At 40.3% G+C, this 21,375-nt stretch overlaps 1 protein-coding gene across 1 annotated transcript in view; it reads right to left on the reverse strand.

Annotated features, from left to right (window-relative positions):
* The window catches only part of GRHL2 (grainyhead like transcription factor 2), a 224,500-nt gene extending 205,338 nt beyond the window's left edge, over positions 1-19,162 (reverse strand). The window contains exon 1 of the mRNA XM_036740809.1: positions 18,708-19,162. Coding sequence (XP_036596704.1) covers positions 18,708-19,162 — 455 coding nt within the window. The remainder of the gene's footprint in view (positions 1-18,707) is intronic.
* Between the last annotated feature and the right edge of the window lie 2,213 nt (positions 19,163-21,375).

Here is a 21,375-nt window from a genome sequence, read left to right on the forward strand (position 1 = left end):
GAAGTTCTATTCTCCTGCCCTAATATGTGCCTTTTGAAGCTTTACGTCTGTTCCAGTGGGAAAAGTTGGAATCTGAGCCTTATGTAGGAAGGATAAGGTAAAAAGAAAATCCCAGAGTTCTCCTGAATCAAGACAGATGAAAGAAACTCTCCTGGCTGGGTTCTCCCATCTTTTCCACAAGAACAAGGATGTTTGAAACAGTAGGAAGACTGTGTCCAAAGCTTTCTAGATAATTTCAAAAAATGTAATTTGCGTTGCATCATGACTTCAGTAAAACCATCGCTTCCAGATCTACTTAACATAGAAAAGAGCAGGTTTAATTTACCTCCTCTCCTCAAAAAGAAAAATTACTGGACTGACCCCAACCCTCATATTCAATGCTTTTCTGGGTTTAATTTTCTTTTGAAACCCATAAAAGGAAGATTAAGCTCTAAAAAAATCTAGAGCTGAGGTTTTAGATTGCATGATTCTTTTTAACTTAAGAAATAAGGAGTGAGAATAAATTTTCTGTACTGAGAGAAATCATTAATTTCACTTCTGAACACACATCTAAAGAGGGAATGTTCTTTCCATGTGCTGTGTAGGTACCCGGTGCTACAGACTGTCTTTACTTTGCATCTCTGTCACTGGAGGGAATTTTTACTCTTTGATTCCCAGATTCTTTTTCTGTTGTGGATTTTGGACAGCATCTAGGCTGATTTTCAATGCCAGCTCTTCAGTGGACTCCAATTGTGTGCTTTTGTACCCCTAGTATGTACTTTGCTGTGGATATGTTGAGAAAATGATTTCACATATACAATGATTTGTTGGTTAGTTGTTCACTCTTTGAGACCTCATTTGGGGTTTTCTTGGCAAAGATAGTGAAATGGTTTGCCATTTCCTTCTCCAGCTCACTTTATAGATGAAGAAATTGAGGCAGTCAGGGTTAAGTGACTTACCTAGCTAATAAGCTAGTAAGTGCCCAAAGTTGCATTTGAATTCAGATCTTCCTGACTCCAGGCCTAGTACTCTATCTATTGCACCATCTAGCTGCCCCATATACAACTATACCTCCATTCAACATGCCTACAACAAATCAAATGATAAAATACCAGAAAATTTCACTGAAAGACACGAGCTCAAGTCTGATTTGATTTGTGCCCCAGTTTATAGGTATAGCTGCCTAAGTCACTTACTCACCCTTCAGGGTAGAGATTAACCAACATAATATAAAAACTATTTTTCCATAAACTTCATGGCCAACCTGTCCCATGTCTTCCAACCATCTTCCTTTCCCAGTTCACAACCAAGCAAAACTAGACCACTTTCTAAAAGGGCTTCATATTAGCTCTATGATGAGATAGAAGAAAGACTTAAATACAGGGTCAATTTTGCAAGAGAGGTAGCTGAGGCACATATCAGGCCAGTGAGTAGAACGGAATGGAATGGAATACCAGACTCTTATTTCTAAGCCATTCTCCAGCTTGAAATACTATGAGTTTTTGGAAACTCCCACACATATTCTAATTTGAAAAATAATTGGTTTCACAAATTGGATTCTATCTATGCAAATTATAGAAGGGCATATGAGTTGAGACAAAAAATTGAGAAATAATTCTCCATAGAATATGGAGAATATGGGTATAGTAGAACTTAACCTAGCCAATCAAGCAATACCCCAAAACTGCACATTTCAAAAGGGAAGGAACAAGAATCTTTTTTTTTCTTGTTAAAAGAAAATGTAGAACAATAGAACAAGTCAGGGTTTAGTTTGGTTTGTGATGAATATCCATAATTTTAAATGCTCCCTGGGCTGAATGAATTATCTTTTTAAAAAACTAACATCAAGAATACAATGAAGGAAGGTAAGAAATCACTTCCTATACAATTAACATAATTGCTACCTTGGCCATTTTGTGCCATGTACCAAATTCTACTACGAAGAAAAACTTTTCAGTGGGTATAGTCCACTCTCTTAGATCATCTGTTAGCCTCCAAGTAAATAGTAACACAATATTGCACTAGACAAGGAAATTTTTATTCCTGACCATAATGAATGATCACTTGTATTCTGAAGCATAATAACTTAATGCAGTACAAATGAAACTGTGGATACTATTCTTCATCACTGAATTTTCTAATCTCTTTTCTGAAAATCAGCTTGCCTCATATCCTGTAATATCTTGTGACACTGAGGTTTTCTGAAAGATGTCATATTAAAAATATTTTAAGAACTTCCCTTCAACCATTTAAGATTTGCAGCTTTCAAAATTCTATTCAACTTTCAGGTGAAGAGAGTTAACCTTAGGCATAGCATAAGGTTTCCCGAGCTCTCCAAAGAGAAGGATTTGCCAGACTTTTTCATCTAATTTTGTTGCTTCTTCTATGAACTAGCCCTGGCCTGTCCCATGAACCTCTTATGTTTAAACAATGTATTTTGTTGCCTATTTTCCTTATGTACTTCCATCTGGCCCTCTTAGTTCCTCTGAAATGCTGGAGGAAATTGTATCATGAATACTGCCGTGTTATAGATTTTCAGTCTGTAATAGAAATCATGGGCTCATCGAGTTAGAATTGGAAGGGATCTTAGAAGCCGTTAAGTTTTGTTTTTTGTTTTCTTAAGCTGTTTTACAGATGAGGAAACAGAGGCTTAAGAAAGTTAAGTGATTCACCCATGGGCTACTCAGGGCCTAAGGCAGTATCTTGGAACTTCCCGTCTCCAACTCTAGCACTCTATCCACCGTACCACCTAGCCATAAAGATAGAAAGGGGCCTCAGGGACCTAAAGCTGATCTATCACCCTTATTTTAGAGATCAGAAACTGAGGCCAGGAGGGGTTAAGTGAGGCTGTAAGTGGTAGAACTGGGATCTGACCTGAGACCACATGAGTCTAAGCTGAACATTCCAAGTTCAATACTTTTTCACTGTATTCACAATTCATGAAAAATCAGGGAAGGGGAGTGGATAATAGCATGGATCATCTAACTTGACCTGGCTTGTCTCCTCAGTCATTTTTCAGTGGTGTCTGACTCTTCAGGACCCCATTTGGGGTTTTCTGGGCAGAGATACTGGAGTGGCTTGCCATTTCCTTCTCCAGCTCATTTTACAGATAAGGAAACTGAGGCAAACAGGGTTAAGTGACTTATCCAAGGTCACACAGCCAGTAAGTGTCTGAGGCCAGATTTGAACTGAGAAAGATGAGTCTTCCTGACTCCAAGGATGTAGCACTCTATCCACTGCACCACCTAGCTGCCTCTCACTTACCAATGAGGAAATTGCATCCCCAAGACAAAGGGCTTTGCCCAATACCCAAAGTTCTCCTAACTCCTAACTCTTAGGTGTGAGAAGGGCTTGCTATGTTATGCTGACTCAAGGCTTGCTGGTATTCTATTATGTAGGCTATATATGATACTGCTGATCAAGGTTCCTGTGGCAAAAGAAAAAAACATTAAGAAAATATATCTGATCTTGTGTTAAGTATTCATCTTGTCTTGCAGGAAACAGACAATGAGCTACGCTTTTTTCTTGCTTCTTTGAAAATGTTGCACGCATTCCTATGAAGTATAAAAAGCAACTCTTCAATAGCACTTACAGAACTCATAAAAGAAGATGTTTTAATTGGGAATTAGGAAAGGTAGGGCACGTGGGGTAAGGAAAGCATCTATAGCAACCATTTTTACCCAAGCAAAATGGCTGTTTTAATAAAACTATTTTAATAAGACTACTATGGTAGCTCTCTCTGGGGCAGAGGAGGGGGGAGGAAAGAAAAAAAGGAAAAAAGAAATAAATTTACATATAACTTTATTACATATTTAAAAGGAATAACAAGTTGTACATAATAGATTTGCAATTGCATGTGCGATTTTTATTGTTATGAGAAAAAAAATTTAAATATCAGCTACAAAAAAAGACATGCTATGTAGTGTCATTTTCATATTTTTTTAAATACTCAATTCCCTTTACCTTTTAGAGAAAAAGGTCTGAGGGCTAAGGCGAGAAAGCAGAAGGGTTGCATTTTTAGCCACAAGCTGAAACCATGAGGTTATCAAAGCAAGCTCACTTACCCTAGGTACAGCCTGACTCCTGATACAGAACTCGGGAAGAAAGGCCAGGTACATTTCTTCATCCATATCAAACACATAGATCTAAACCCTGATTTTTGTTACTTATCAGTCAGAACTGATTCAAGACTTTAAAGAATAGTTAACTCCCTGGCCCCACTGCTACCTAAGCAATTGCTGGCTGACCAGGGTCTAAGAAGGAGATGAATGTCAGGTAATTGGGGACAGATGGGGTGGGAACCCAGTGGGGTTAGTTACAAGAACTGCCAAAAAATCAAGACTGCAAAGGTTCACCTTTGCTTTTCCCTTCTGGAGTCTAAGACAGCCTATAAGATTGTGATATAAAACCAGAAGTCACTGAATCCAACCCCTTCATTTCACAGATGAGGAAACTTGAGGGCCAGAGAGATTAAGTCAATCAATCAATAAACATTTAAGTGCCTGCTGTGTGCCAGGCACTGGGCTAAGCCCTGGAGATACAAAGAAAGGCAAAAAACTGTCCCTGTGGCTCCCAGTCTAATGGAGGAGACAGCATGCAAACAGCTATGAACCAACAAGATATACAGGATAAATTGGAGCTAATCAAGGGAAGAAAGGGGCTAGAATTAAAAGAGATTGGGAAGGACTTCCTAAAAAAAAGATGGAATTTTAGCTAAGTGGAAGCTGGGGAGATGAAGAAGAAAAGCATTCCAGGCATGAAGGACAGATAGCCAGTGAAGACGGAGAAAACTGTTTGAGGAACAGCAAGAACACCAATGCCACCAGGTCAAAGAGTATGTGGGATGGGTGGGGGAGAGGTGCGAGGTATAAGAAAACTGGAAAGGTAGGGGTAGGGGGCACAGATTTTCTATTTGAGCCTAGAACAACAGAGGGCCATTAGAGTTAATTGAATGGTGGTGGGGGAGAGGAAGGAGTGATATAGTCAGACTTGATCTTCAGGAAGACTGAATGCCTGATGGACTGGAAAGAGGATAAAATAGAGGCAGTCAGACAAACTAGAAGGTGTCAGGTGATGAGGGAGGTAAAGAGTGTCAGAGAAGGGGGTTTCATGTTGTGAAGGTAAAAATCAATAGACCTTGGCAAAAGACTGGATATGGGGATGGGGGAAGGGGCCATGAGAGTGAGGAGTCCAGGAGGTCACCAAGGGTACAATCCTGGGTGACTGGAACCCTTAACAGTAATAAGGAAGTTAAGAGGAGGGGAAGGTTGAAGGAGGGGAATGAGTCTAGTTTTGAACATGTTGAATTTAAGATGTCTACAGGATATCCAGTTTGAGATGTTCTAGAGGCAGTTGGAAACCTGAGACTGGAAGTCAACAGAGAGGTCTTTGCTCTTGTTTATTCGTTTTTCAATTGTGTCCAACTCTTCATGACCCCACTTGGGGGTTTTCTTGGCAAAGATACTAGAATGGTTTGCCATTTCCTTGTCCAGCTCATTTGACAGATGAGGAAACTGAAGCAAATAGGGTTAAGTGACTTGTCCAGGGTCATCCAGCTAGTAAGTGTCTGAGGCCAAATTTGAACTCAGTTCTTCCTGACTCCAGGGCTGGCACTCTATCCACTGCACCAACTGCCCAACAGAGAGGTCAGGACTGGAAAAATGAATTTGAAACTTAGCCTAGAGATGATCATAGAACTGATGAGATCACCAAGTGACATAGTGCAGAGGGACAAGAGAAGAGGGTCCAAGATAGAGTCCAAGGTCACAGGGTGATTTGAACACCGTTCTTCCTTACTTCAAGTCCATAAATATACAATTAAAGTTCATGATGAAATCTTGGGTTTTTTTTTAATTTTTATTTTTAGTTGACAACACTCAGTTCCACAAGTTCTTGAGTTCCAAATTTTCTCCCCCTCCTTCCCCTTCCCCCTCCCTCCCAATATGGCATGTAATCATGATAAAATCTTGAGGGAGGTCCCATAGTATAGCGGAAAAATTACTAGGTCTGGAGTCAGAGGTCCCTATTTTGCTACATACTACTAATATAACCTAGGGCTAGTTCCCACCCTTCTGGGAGTCTCAGCTCATCCGTAAAAAGAGAGAGTTGGACCAGAGGCTCTCTAAAGCACCTTCCAGCTCTAAATGGGTGATCCCACAAAGTACTTAAATAGAGGGAAGCCCCTACATCTGGCTTTCTTTTCTATTCCTGGAGGTAAGTAAAAATTCACCCTTGTAAAGGAAGCATTTCCAGGGAAATGAATTTGAAGGCACTTTGCTTTAAAAGTGCAGCCTTCCGAAGGTCATTTCCATGTGCATCACAAAGTAAAATAAAACACTTTATACCCTATGGGCTGAAACTGCTTTCCATTCGATGCCTATTCAAATGCACTACCATCTCCATACTCCTACTTTCCAACCAAACCAATATGCATAGAAATCCACTGAAATGTGCTTCCTACAGAATTCTGAAAATACTCCAGCAGATTTGAAGAGCCCTTCAACATGTGCAGGATTTATATAGAGTTGTGAATTCAGCAAGCCCTGTGAAATAACTGCTTTCTATATACTTCATAGCAATACAATGTACATTTTTGAAGAAGGAAAAAAGGCTAGCTTTTGCCTCTTTCCCTTGCTAGGAAAAAGGAACACATTACTTTCTTAGTCTTACTTGTCCCTGGTCTTCAACATGCACACAATCCACATCTTTAGCTAATTCACAAATGCTAGTAGGAAAAAAAAAAAGTCTCACCAAAGGTTATTATGCACGATATTGACTTTTTTTCTTTTTTTTAATGAAAAGGTTTTTATTATAAACTTTACATTCACAATTAACCCTAATTAATAGATTAAAAACAATAAAATCTGTAACAAATTAAGAACAATAATGACATATTTGCTCTGTGATCCCCTCCCAATTCATCTGCATCCTTGTGGAGCTCTGCTGTTTTGGCTGCTTTTAAAAATATAGTTGAAATCTTTCATTGTTGTCTTTACTTGGCTGACCTCTCTTTGTATCATTTGGTGTACTTGTCTGCTCCATTTCTCTGTAATCTTCATGTTTGTCATTTTTATGGCACTGAGATATCCCATTACATTATTATACCATACCATATTCAACTATTCCCCAACTGTTAAACATAGTTTGTTTCCGGTTTTCCTGAATACAAATAAAGCCACTCTATTTTTGTAGAAATATATTTTTTCTTTTTAATATAAAGATGTCTTCTTGATGGCATTTCCTATGATCCAACAGCGTTCCAGATCACCTCAGTTTTGTCTCATTTTTTTCATTAAGAATCCTAAAGCTGAGCTCAGTTTTCCAGTGAGGAAGAAAATACAACTGATAGACCAAGACAAAGGTCCACATGGGGAGTGCTGAGGATAACTTCTGTGGCTACTCTAGAAAGAGTAGTGTGTCCAATAGGAATCTGAGACAGGAGAGGCCTTCTAGGCCACAAAGTGAAGCCAACTGAGGGACTCCAGTGTAGGTCTTATTGTTGCTAAGCAACCAGATAGGCCTCCTGGGTGTGTGGCTAGAATTCCTATGGAGCCTGTCTCTGCTTGCTCAGGAATTCTTACTGGGACATGCTTGCCAAATCTATGGAAGCCTCCTCTCCACTTGGGCCTAGTGTTTTTAGAACCCGGAAGATTCCCATAATCCTCCTGAAAAGGAAGGAAGTATCTACAACCATTTACTTTTCTAGGAAGACTTCCTTTAATTCTAAATTTCCTGTTCCAGAATTGAGAGAAAAAGAAAATGTCTCCTAAGTTTAAATTCAACTTTGAGCCTGGATATCTCTGGCTGAATCATACAACTCCTAGCCCAGAGAGCCAGGATTGGCTTGTGAACAGTCTTTAAGATGAATCACCCTCAAAAGCTGAAACAGGAAAGAAAGAGCACAGTACCTCAGGTGAAATTCAGAGATGAGAATAGATTTTGAATCATCAGCAGACACAGAATGTATTCCTCCCCCCATTTCCCCACCACCCCAAATACGAACAACAACACATTTTCACTCAAATATTGGGGGAGGGGGAAGAGTTAGTTCAGATGCTTGACATCACAAAAGGTACCCTAAAAACTTGTTTGCTTTTTTTTATCCTGTTATGGATACCTCCATAGGAACATGCCAGAACAAAGGGATCCATCTCTAAGCTTCCTCCAAAGCTCAGCTCTATCATGTCCTACTCAAGTCCTTTTCTAATCCTTCAAATTGCTGGTGCCTCCCCTCCTTGTAAAATTACCTTATATCTTTTGTATATGTTTTAAATAAACTGAGAAGTTTCCCACAATAGAACGTAATCTCCTTGAGGGCAGGGATCATTTGATTTTTGACTTTGTATCCCCAGCTTTATTGCTAGGCACACAGTAAGTGCTTAATAGATGCTGACTGTAAACCTAGGAATTAAAGCAACTGTCTGTATTCTCTAACCCCCCTCAAAAAATGTAGGGTAGATTTCTTTTAGTCTTATTTTCTATTTAGTTTTATTTCATATTTATTTATATTACATTATATTTATAAATATGTTTATGTGGTATATTATAATTAGTTATATTTATATTTTATAATATAATATATTTTATAATATATACTTTATATACATTTATATCGGTGACATGAAGGGCAGAGTTTTAAACTTAGAGTCAAGAAGACCTAAATTCAAATCCTACCTTAGAAACTAGATTTGTGACCCTAGGCAAGAAACTTCACCTCTGGATCCATCTGGATCTGGATTCATCTGTAAAATGGAGATAATAGCACCTAACTCACAGGGTTGTTGTAAGGATAAAATATGTGTTGTGCTTAGCACTATATAAATGTTAGCTATTATTATTAGTACCGCAACCCTTTCCATATGTAGACAGCAAGTACTGTGCATTGACTCATGTGTGGAATGCCTCTACAAACATTCTTCATTTGCCATCCCACTTGGGCTGAATGGTACTAAAGGAACCTTACCTACCTACCTACCTACCTGTTTAAACCCATGCTTATCCACAGGCCCAGAGAATGACAAACAACGTTCCCTTACTGGGCAAAAGAATTGAGCTGAAACCACGGAGACATTTAATTAGGAGCAGCCATCAGGTAGTCACTGATTATTTTTGACAGAGAATGGTATCATTGTCCTCGTGTTACAACACAGTATCTTGATGAGATGAATGAAATAGAAGTCTCCAGAAATATGAACAGCCAGCTTTCTTGTATAATGTGAGACAGCCGAGGACTGGGCTGGCAGTCCAACTTTAGCGCAGCTTTCTCTAATGTGTAAGATCCAAGCTTGAAACTTGAGCCTGAGCCTTTGCTACAGCCCTGGCAGTTGAGACGTTCGGGTGACATCACTCAGGAATCAGTTCTTTGGGAAACTCTTCTGGGAACAGGTTACTTGGTTGAAAGACCCTTCCTCTTCTAGAAGGGGACAGTTTAGCATGACCTGTTGGGCAGAAGGATTACGGAAGCTTCTTCAGGGTGAATATAAGTATAAATTTGGACACAATTTTGAGAGATACTATGATGAGTGTTATTAAGTTTTCAGTCTGATTCTCCATGACCCCATTTAGGGTTTTCTTGGCAAAGATGGTGGAGTAGTTTGCCATTTACTTCTCCAGATCATTTGACAGATGAGGAAACTGAGGCAAACAAGGTTAAGTGACTTGCTAGCAAATGTCTGAGGCTGGATTGGAACTCAAGATGAGTCTTCCTAATAATTCCTAGCCCAGTGCTGTCCATTGTGCCACCTAGCTGCCCCAATCTGGGGAGTATGTGAACACAAATTAAAAGTCTGATAGAGGTACACCTCACCTCCATTACACAATTTTAGACATGTCTCTGAAAAGTTATTTATGATTTAATCATTTGAAACAGTCAAGAAAGACTCAGGGCAAATCACTTAACCTCTCAGTTTCCTCATTTGGAGATAGAATTTAAGCCTCAATTTCCTTCTCTAGAAAATGGAAGTAATGCTTACATTGCCTTCTTGTTGGAATTGTTTCAAGAAAGTAATTTGTGTGCTACAGAGCTCTATATAAATGTGAGTCATATATCAGTTTAAGGTGATATAGCCTCCTTTCTATTTTTGCAGTTAGTCAACAATTATTTAATGAGCACCTATAATATGCTAAGAACTGTGTTAAGCACTGGAGATACAAAAAAATAGTCAAAAGGGTCACTACTTTCAAGGGGGTAAACTATGCCAAGAGGTGTGTATAATAAATAAGCTATACATAAGATAGATTGTAGATAATCTCAGGAGGAAGGCATAAAGATTAAGAAGGACTGAAAAGGTTTCTGGCAGAAGGTAGGATTTTAGCTGAGATATGAAGGAAGGGAAGGGAAGTCACAAAGGAGGGATGAGAAGTGAGAGAATTCTGGTCATGGTGCACAGCCAACGAAAACTCCTAGAGTCATAAAACAGAAGTCTTGTGAAAAGAATAGCAAGGAGGCTAGTGTCATTGGATAGCAGGATGGAGGAGGAGTAAAAAGGGTTAGAGAGGTTAAGGTGTAAGAAGACTAGAAAATGAAGGAGGGTTTGCAAAGCCAAAAAGAGGATATTATATTTGATCCTGGAGGCAATAGGGAACCACTAGAGTTGACTGAATGGGGAGCTGGAATAGGCAGTGTCACAGGGTCAGACTTTCACTTTAAGAAGATGAATTTGACAGTTAAATGGAGGATGGTCTCAAATGGGGAGAGACTTGGGGCAGGGAGATCAACCAGAAGACTATTGAAATAGTCCATGTGGATAAGGTGTTGAGGGCCTGTACCAACATGGTTGTAGGGTCAGAGAAGAGAAGGGGAGCATATTCAATGAATGTTATAAAAGTAGAAATGACAGGACTTGGTAACCAATTGGACATGGAAGTTGAGAGTGACACCTAGGATGCAATCCTGGGTGACTTGAAAGGATTACTTGACAGTAATAAAGAAAACAGGAAGAGGGGAGGGTTGGGGGCAGGCAGAGATAATGAGTTCAATTTTGGGAAGATTAAATTTAAGTCTTCAAGAAATCAAGTTGGAGATGTGCAAAGGCAGTTAGAAAGGTGAGACTGGAGGTCAGGAAAGAAGTTAGGACTGAACCAATAAATATGAGATTCGCCTACATAGAGATACGGTATTTGTCTTACATAGATGTTTACTTCATATTCCTGTGAGTTTACTTCAGTGCAGAGACTATCATATGGGCAATTAACCAAATCACATTATTTATATAATTTCTTTCTTCTAGGAAGCAGGGAGCTCTTTGGAAATATTATCTTGGTGTTGGTTATTTGACCAATGGAACTGTTAGGGCAGGAAGTAGAACACTGGAAGTTTTATTTGACAGTGGTCTAACTCTTAAGCCATTCATATGGAGGTCAAAATGGGTAAGAATAAATTAGTTAAGAATTGTTTGGAGGGGTGAAAGTTCTGTGGTTCCCTTTCTGATTCCAAATGACCATCTTTAATCTATTTTTTCAGGCTAGCAGGAAATGTAGTTGACTCTATTCTACAAGGAAACTGGTATTAAGTGGAATATAGAATGAGTCTGACAGAAAAGTTTTCTTTAATTTCATTTAATTTAGGCTTGCTCTTTACCCATTAGTTTACAATCCCTTGACTCTTAGGCAAGGAAGTAGTACAATGGTGAATAGAGTGCTGGCCTCAGACATTTACTAGCTGTGTGACCCTAAGCAAGTCACTTAATCTGTTTGCCTCAGTTTACTCATCTGTAAAATGTGCTAGAGAAGGCAAGCCACTCCAGTATGTTTGCCAAGAAAACCCCAAACGAGGTCATGAAGAGTCAGACAGGACTGATCGATCTCACATTTGTAAAATGCTTTGCAAACCTGAAAGTGTGATATAAATGCTATTATTTATTATTATTATTATTGTTATTATTATGCTATCTGGTATCTTTCTGACTATGGCATTCCTCTATTATAAAAAGGATATCATAAAAATTTCATTAACAATTACTTTGGTATTCTGAAGAAAGGAGTAAGACGTGATGAATTCTTTAACATTTACTATCTCAAAATTATATACAATAATATCTAACACATATGTACTTTGGGATTTGCAAAGTGCTTTAGAAATATTATCTCATAAATGCAAATCAAAACAACTCTTAGATACCACATCTCTCCTGTCAGATTGGCTAAAATAACAAATCAGGAGAATGATAAATGCTGGAAAGGATGTGGGGAAATTGGAACATTGTTGCATTGCTGGTGGAGTTGTGAGCTGATCCAGCCATTTTGGAGGGCGGTGTGGAACTATGCCCAAAGGGCTATAGAAATGTTCATACCCTTTGACCCAGTAATACCACTTCTAGGGTTGTATCCCAAAGAAATCACGCAAGCGGGAAAAGGACCCATATGTACAAGAATATTTATAGCAGCTCTCTTTGTGGTAGCCAAGAATTGGAAAGCAAAGGGATGCCCATCAATTGGGGAATGGCTGAACAAGCTGTGGTATATGAAGGTGATGGAATACTATTGTGCCATAAGAAATGGGGATGATGCAGACTTCATAACAACCTGGAAAAACCTACACGACATAATGCTGAGTGAGCGGAGCAGAGCCAGGAGAACGTTGTGCACAGCCACAGATATGTGGATGCCGTGAGGACCAACCCTGACATACTGCGCTTCTCTCAGCAACCTAAAGGGGCAAGGACAACTCCAGGGGACTCACGATGGAGAATGCTATCTTCATTCAGAGAAAGAACTGCGAAGTTTGAATACAGACTGAGGCACACTACATGCTCGCCTTTTCTGCTTCTCTTTTGTTTTTGGTTTTGGGGTTTTTTTTTTGTTTGTTTTGGTTTTTTTGGTTCTGTTTCTTCTTTCTCATGATTCATTCCATTGGTCAAAATTCTTCTCCATGACTTGACTAGAGCATAAATTAATTCAATGCGAAGTTATACATGACAGTTATATGAGACTTCATGCTGTCTTGGGGAGGGAGGGGGGAGGGAGGGGAGAAAAACTGGAACTCAAAACTATGTAGAACCGTGTGTGGTAAACTAAAAATAAATAAAGGAAAAAAAAAAAAAGAAATATTATCTCATTTGATCTTCACAACAAGTGAAGTAGGTGCTGGTATTATTTCCATTTTACAGATGAGGAAACTGAGGCAGGCAAAAGTTACATGATTTATCCAAGGTCATGCATGAAGTGTTTAAAGCCAGATTGGAGCTCATCTTCTAGATTCCAGGTTTAGCACTCTATCCACTGCTCTACCTAGGCTCTACCTAGATGCCTAATAATTAAATGAAAACAAATCTTATTTCTTTACATTAAGGACTAGAAACTTTTAAAAATCCTAAAAATCATGTCACATGAAATAATATCAAGATAAGATAATACCAGTAATTTGGGTTACCGCTGATAAAAATATGTCAAATGACTAAAAGTAATTCTACTACTTATAACCTGTGAGGAAAAAGCATAATGTTATATAAACTAATGGTGTTATAATACTTTGTACCATTCTTATGGCAAAAATAGTGGTATACTCAGATAATAGTTGAGAAGTAAAATGATAAAAGACGCTCTTCAGGAATCACATAATGTCTTAAAGCTATTTACAGACAGAATAGACCTTCCCCTTCTACTGGATGGCAAGTTTCTTGAAAGCAGGAACCTTCCCTTGTGTTTCTGCATTCTAAGCAGAATCAATACAGTGCCTTCCTCAAAAAAAAGTATTCAACAAATATCTGTTGAATGAAAAATTACTTCAACTAGCAAATAGAACTTTCTACTACATTGTATCCCTTAAACTTACAATAATGTGTTTAGGAAAATTAAGAAACCACACAGAAAAATACTTTGAACGATTAGATGTGTAATACAAGCAAGGATGTGCCATATATGTAAAACATGAAACATTCTTTGGTGAGGAATTGTTATTTCATTGGTGTAAGGAAAAAATATCAAACATCACCCCAACCACATTAAAATGTAATTGGGAAATATTTAACAAAATAAATAAAAATGCAATAGAACAAAATACTGTTAATATGTGGTTTTCTAAGTCAATATGTGGCAGGCATGGATCCTTATGTACATATAGGTTAATGGCCACTGTTTGTATTTGAGTTTGACACCACTAGTGTAGGGAACTCCCAAAGAGTAAACTCCCGGAATGAATGCAGATTGGTAACTGCTCTGCAATTTATGGCCTTACAAAATTGCCTGGGGCACTGATAAATTGAGTGACTTGCCCAAGGTCACATAGCTAGAGTCTGTCTGGAACTGAATCCAGGCCTTCCTGACTCCAAGACCAGATTTCCATTTACTAAATTCCACTAGCTACTTCCAAGAACAAATACTATTTTTTAATTGAAGAATTTCTAGTCATGAAAGTTTTACGTACATACGCTGGTTTGGGTCTGGGTTTGGTTTTTTTGCTTTATTTTGTTGGGGGGAGGGTTTACTTATGTATTTGTTTCTCTTGATGTTTATTCAGTTTATAAACTAAACTGGATCACCAAAAGGGCAAAGGAGAAGCATGGTGGGCATGACCAGGCTGGAATCATTTAGGGTGAAGCTCTGTAAATAATGTCATCGGAGAACATGAGGAAGAAAGAATGAACAACTCACAAGGCAAGAGTGATGGATCAAAGAAGGTCAAGCAGAATGGTGTTCATCCTATGGCAGAGCAGTACTAAGTAGAGTCCCCACCTCAGTGGGTGGATTCTCCTCTCCCCCTCCCCCAGATTTTACAGTAGAAAGACATGATTTGAATATGATGAATGGACATGGACGGATTTCAAACTGTATTGTTGGAGGTAACATTCACATAAATTAAGAGATCTATTAGAATTTGAGTACTAAGTTTAAAATAAATTTTTAAAAATTTTAATGAGTATTTCTGAACCAATTACTACCTTGCTACAATCACCACATAAAAGTTTGGTTAACAAAACTTATGTAGACAGTAGAAAATATTTGAAAGTGTACAAAGACAAAATGTCCTCAAAATTCTGTTTTATTAGTGATAGCATCAGCACTGCAGTGTAAAAACAGAATGTTTCAACCTGAAGGCTATAACCATAAAGAAGGTAAAAGTTACTTCAATACAAGTTTCCTAACTGTATATTTTTTACTGCAATATTCAAAGACTGGCTACATTTCCATAGGTTTGGAGAAAATATTTGTCAATCCACAAGCACTTATTAAGCACCTGCTTTTCAAAGGTGATTCAGTTTCTGCTCGCAAAGAGCTTAATCCAACTAGAGTTGCAACAGGTTCACAGAGAAGTACATAGGGCTAGAATTTGGACCTGTGATTTCTTATCGGGAACTTCTGGATGAGGGAACCTCTTTACCCAGGCAGGTTAGCACCCTCTCAGCAACTTAGCCTCAGAGACTCATTTGGAGAAGGAAGAGGTTAAATGGTTCACTGACAGTCACGTATCCAGGAACGTCAGAGACAGGGCTTGATCCACATCTTCCTGGCCCCAGAAACTGGTTCACTATCCTGTACACCATACTATCCACCACATCAGAGACAGATTAACAGTGGCCCCCTAGAAAGAGGCCTGGGCCTAGGCTCAGGAAGACTTGAGTTCAAATCCAGCCTCAGGCTGTGTGTGACCATGTGACCCTGAACAGGTTTCTTTGTCTCAGTTTCCTCAGCTGTAAAATGAAGATCATAATAGCAGCTACCTACCAAGGTTGCTCTGAGGATCAAATGAGATATTTGTAAAAAGTACCTGGCACATAGTAGGAGTTATAGAAATGCTCATTTCCCCCTTTCCATGCTATCTCTACAGCTAAGATAGTAATCTGGGAGGGGAGAGGGTCAAAGGGGAGAAGGGGAGAAGGGGAGAAAGGCCTGCTACTAACTGGGAAATCAGTGAAGATCTACTGAAGGAAGAAGGTAGAACTGGAACTGATCCTTGCGTACAATCTCTGAAACTGCCCCTCTCCCCAAAGGTACGTAGGCCTACTTTGGAGCATTCTCCATTTAAAAAAAGAGAGAGAGAGAGAGAGAGAGAGAAATTACATTATCGAGAAAAGTCACTTTGCTGTTGGATTTGAAAAGTTTTTTTCTCAACAATTCCAGTTCAGAAACACAGATAGATAACATGGTTTATTGGTTTGTCTTGCAATTTTGTCTGGACAATTGATTTTCTCCAGGCAGAAAAGAATTAGAAATTATCACAGTACCAAGGCCCTGCAAAGACGCTGCACATAGTATGTGCTTAATAAAGTTGTATTGAATTGATTTGAATTCCATTGAAAATTAAAATATTAAGACATACCGCAAAGCGAATTGTTAAAAGTTCAAAATTTGTTTTGAACAGTAAACAAACTGTCCTTGCTGGGATTGACTATAACTTGAAATAAAAGTCAAAGTGTTTTCATTAAGGAATTTCTCTGACTCAATGTCAAATAACAAAACTAAGCTGCTAGCCTAGCTAAATGGTCCTCGTACCACACAAATAAAGGAACTATAGTACCATAAAATACTACAGAGGTATACAGTAGAAGTCAAAATCTGCCTTCCTACCACATGTTGGCAAACATTTTACACACACACACACACACACACACACACACACTTGGCATTTCGATCCCAGGCAAGAAGTTTTGAAATCCGGGAAAAACTACATTCATCTGCACAAAACTGGTATTTCCCTAAAGGCTGCTAAGAAAGAACTAGTTTCAGGCCATGCCCATTCCTATACATATACACCAATCACACGCCCACCATTTTACCTGCAGCTAAAGTAACTCTGTCTTTGGTGACCAGTACATTTGTGCTATAAATTTAATAGATATTATCAATATTCAATCCCTGTGGATCACGTCGATGACGACGATTACAACTACAAGACAGTGAATATGTCCTGAGGTGAGGTCACCATTCCCATAGAAAGTGCGGGCTCAAACTCTCAACTCTCTCCTTGGAACTCTCCCGGCACTCCCGCCCAACCTCACCTCCCTCCAGGGTCCCTAAGCAAGAGTGGGGCCCCCGGCAAAATTCTTCCAAAGAGGTGCGGGCAGCTGGCCGCCTCCAGGCGCTGGGCTGCTTGGCCCCTCAATGACACAATCAGGAAGGTCTCTGCTTCGGCCACAACACTGGAGTAAAGTTACCACCGAAAGCAAAAGCAAGAAAAAAAAAGAAAAAAAAAGAACCCCGACGCATTTCCAATTGGATGAGGATCGTTCCAAGTTGGGGACGCGGTGGGGAGGGGAGAGCTGCCACCCAAGCCAATGAAAAGTACAAGCACCAACCCCCAGCTCCCTTTCCTTTGCAGCTTCCCCCTCCCCCCTCTCATCACAAAGCCTGAAGAGAGGGCGGGGAACAGGCCGGCTGGCTTGGGAGAGGCTGCTGAGACCAGCACAGCGCAGAAGTCAGTGTGCTGGGCCGTCGACCGCACTGGAACCCAACTGAAGGCCCCCAGGACTTCTTAGTAACAGTCTTCGTTAGTTACAGGCCGTCCTAACCCCCACCCCGGCAGCCGCCCCACCCCACCCACTCCCTCCACCCTGGCAGTGTCACAAGAACCATTTCATTATTCCCTTTCTGCGAAGCAGACATGCATTTCAACTCTTGGCTTTAAAGGATATTTATTGTTCTCCTTGATAATAACACACCTGATGCACTTCCTTCGAGTCTTCCAACTCTCTGAAACAGATTTCCATTTGTAAAAGCAGGAGGGACTTTCACGAAAAAATAAATAATTGAATAAAAAGAGCAAACACAAGCACCTGATTTTTTAACGCCTCCTGACCTATAGTCAAAAAGTAGCAGGGACCTAAGTTGGGCTGCAGGTTTACGTGTTAGGAGTCTGGCTGCAGGGATATTTGGGGGTGGGGGTGGGGCGAAGATGCTTTACTTCAGTGATTTAGTGTTGACAAGACGTCCAGGAGAAATAGGGGTCAATGCCAGCAGCCACTGCCGGGAAGCAGGTTCTTGTCCGGAATCAATGCGTCCCACTTTTGAAAGGCCCTTTTCCCAGGGCACAAAGCGGATAGGGAAATCATAAAGGGAATTGGGGCGGGGGCGGGAAGAGGGGAGGAGGTGGAGGGAAGGAGATTTAGAGGTGGGGGAGGAGATGGCGCCATCCACAGCACCCCCTGGGGGAAGGCTGGGCTCCCCAAACTTTTCGCGGCTTCGGAGTGAGACACGCACGCACTCACGCACGCGGGCTCACGCGCACGGTGTACACACGTACACACACACACACACACTCGGGGTGAGGGGAAGATGGCCGTTTGTGCTTCGATATAAAAGCTCTTTGTTGCTCTCACACAAAAGCAAAGAACCTCTTTTTGTGGCAGGGCCTTCAGGAAAATCGAGGAACCTCGGCTGAACTTTCAAGGGGAAAAAGGCCCCCCAAAAAAGTTTGCAGGGAGGGGCCGGGGAGAGTTTATCAAGTCATGGAAAAGACCATTGTCCCACCACTAGAAACTCTGCAAATGTCTAATTATTTTTAAGGGAACGGAAAATATTCATTTTTAGAGGAAAGTAAAAAACTAGTTTCGTGAGCAAGGCCCAAAGGAGTTCTTCAACCTTCCTATTCTTGTGACTTTTTTTTTTAATCCTTTTCCCTCATCAGGGAAGAAACTCAATCCGAAATGGTTCGGATGCACACAAGAGGGGAAAAAATCAAACACAACAACACACAATAAAAGCCCCAAACGACAAACCAGTTGCCATCAGCCCAGAGTAGTAGGAGCAGCGGCGGCGGCGGCGGCGGCGGCAGCAGCAGCGTGTGATCCACTTACTTGTCCGACTCTTGTGACATGTTTGATCCAATGAACTCTCTCCCCTTTTCCTGGTGCCTCAGTCTCTGGCGAAACTGGACTTTCAAGTCTGTGCAGGTGAAGGTGTGTGCGAGCGCCGGAGATGGCAGAACCAGAGGTACAGGTAATTCTGCTTTTCCGTTCCCCCTCAACCACTCTCTCTCGCTCGCTAGCTCGCTCGCTCCCTCACCTAGCCGGAAAGGTGGGACAAGGAGCGGGCCCCCCTCACATGTGGCAAGAGCTCGGAGGCGGCGGGGTGCTGCTGGGCTCTCCTCGCCGGTGGCAAAGGGGAGGCACAGAGCGGGCGAAAAGTGGCGGACTTGGGCGGCCACAGGTAACTTTCTCGCTAGGAGCCGAATTCTTTCACTAAAGGGTACAAGCCTGAGGGACGAGCTGCGCGCTGATTGGCTGCGGGGAGCCCTCAGGTGAGCTACCATTGGCAGATAGGCGCTCAGGTAAGGCCCCTCTCCAAGAGCAGGTAACTCTCCAAAGTTTACCTGAGCAGTAGCCGCAGCCAGGGCGGCAGGGGCAGCTCCGGGCTCTGGAGCAACCTCAGGAAGACCTGATTGGGTCGGGGCGTTTCAAGTCTCCTTCATGGTACATTTCCCTTGTTCCTTAAGGCCGTGGAAGAAAACAACCAGCACCTGCAGACTCGTAGAATTGTCGGTCAAACTAAAGACAAAGAAAGTTAATAATACTGAGTTCTGGTATCCTAGGCCAGCTCTGATCAAAGGAGCAGAACAATTCACAAGACAGTTTAAGGCCGCATTAAGAGGGCTGGTTGACAGAGGCAGAAAACAGAAATAAAGTTACTTTATGCTTTCCAAAAAAAAAAAAAAGACGAAGGAAAACTAGACAAAAAAGAATACTAACTTTGTGCACAATATTGAGGGACTTGAAGTACAGAAGAAACCAAGAAGATGATAGAACAACGTTTTACTCTTCGGTTAGGTCGGTTTGGGGTGCAGTGGAAAAATTTTGTTAAATAGAAACCATTATGGACCCCTGGGTGACAACTACATTGAAGACTTGGATTCCAGAGCAGCAAACCACTACTAGATCTGTGTTCCCCACAGCCCTTCCACAGCACCCCAGCACCTTGTTGTCATTTGATGTTTCCCAGGAAGGTATCAACATTTACATTGTAATTCAATAGAAGGAGCCACTACAAAGGTGCTTTATCCCTCCAGCTTAGTAAGGTTGCTATGGTAACAGTTAAGGATGAAAGTGCATTTTTCGTATCTAGATTTCTAGAATCTGGAAACAACATTGTACAGCAAATACCCAGTGCACAATCATATGTGGCTAAAGTGTGACACCTATTACTTGGACTTTCTTGATATGGGAGGTCTAGCAGGAAGAACCTAGCCGAAAAGCATGGAACACCTCTAAATAAGTGTGAAAAGCACTAGAGAATTCATCCTTTTATTTCAGGCTGAAGTCAAAGCTTGTCTAAGAGATTATGATTTTATTTCATCCTTCTGGATCAAAACTCCTTGGAAAATATATTGTGGAAATTAAGATTTGACTATTACTATCTGGCACACTTCCATCCCATGAAGAAATAAAGATTTACATCCAACACATTCTGAATATTTTGACTAAATTGTTTATATCAGACACAATGAAGCACCCAAACAAGACTTTTTTACAGACAAAGATTTTATTTCAGCAAACTATGGTAGATGGTCAAGCTTCCTTTCGTTTTCTGCCCCTGATGTTTCTTGCCTACTAATCATTCTGTTAATTTTCAGGAGATATATTGCATTCTTTATCCAATTAATATTGTTTGAAGCTAGCCTTCGATGATCTAAATAAATGTAGTAAAGCCAGAATGGCTTGTCGAAATTGAAAATCCAAAAACTTAATGCCATCCAATAAATTAAACTTTCTCAGTTACTAAATAACTTGAGTTACTAGTAAGTACCAAAATTGAGTTTTTATTTAGATTTATGTCTGTATTAGGCAGACAATAATAGCAAACCATTAACAGATCTGCATAATCTCTAAGTTATAATTGGCCTCAAAACAATCAAGAATTTGAGGTTATAATCAGTCAGATTTCATTTCTGAGAATTTTGCAGTTGTCTGAAGAGGTGATTCCCAACTTATCCCAAGGAAGTGGGGAGGGGAGAAAGGTGATGAGAGGGGGAAAGTAGATACTTACACTTAATCTGAAACACTCCGAAGCAGCTTTGTTGCTTTGACATACAACCTCTAGAGTTGGTAATAGGGAAGGGGATGGATGCTGTGGCAGTGAATTTGCAAACATTGATAGAGTCTGATTGAAAAAGTAAAATTTAAGTTCCTGGCCGGACCATGCCATTCACAACAAATAACTCAACAGCAGCCTACATTGAGAATACTCCCCTAAGAATGACTAGAAATTGAATGGTTTCACTATCTAAGGAGGCAGGTCAACATAAAATCATCATTAAATTTTGTGTAAAGTAGTTATTCTTCCCTTAACAGAAGAGAGACAATACTGTTTTGCAATAAAACAATTTTTTTGGAAAATGGATCCTATTTTCTCATCATCTTCGGCCATAAAATCAGAAATAGGCTCTGTGAAAAAATATATTGGAAATCACCCTTAAGACTATAGCCAACCAAAACTTTGAAGAATAAGAAGAAAAAAAAGCATTTTCTA

The sequence above is a fragment of the Trichosurus vulpecula genome, chromosome 1 (assembly GCF_011100635.1).
Source record: "Trichosurus vulpecula isolate mTriVul1 chromosome 1, mTriVul1.pri, whole genome shotgun sequence".
Lineage (NCBI taxonomy): Eukaryota > Metazoa > Chordata > Mammalia > Diprotodontia > Phalangeridae > Trichosurus > Trichosurus vulpecula.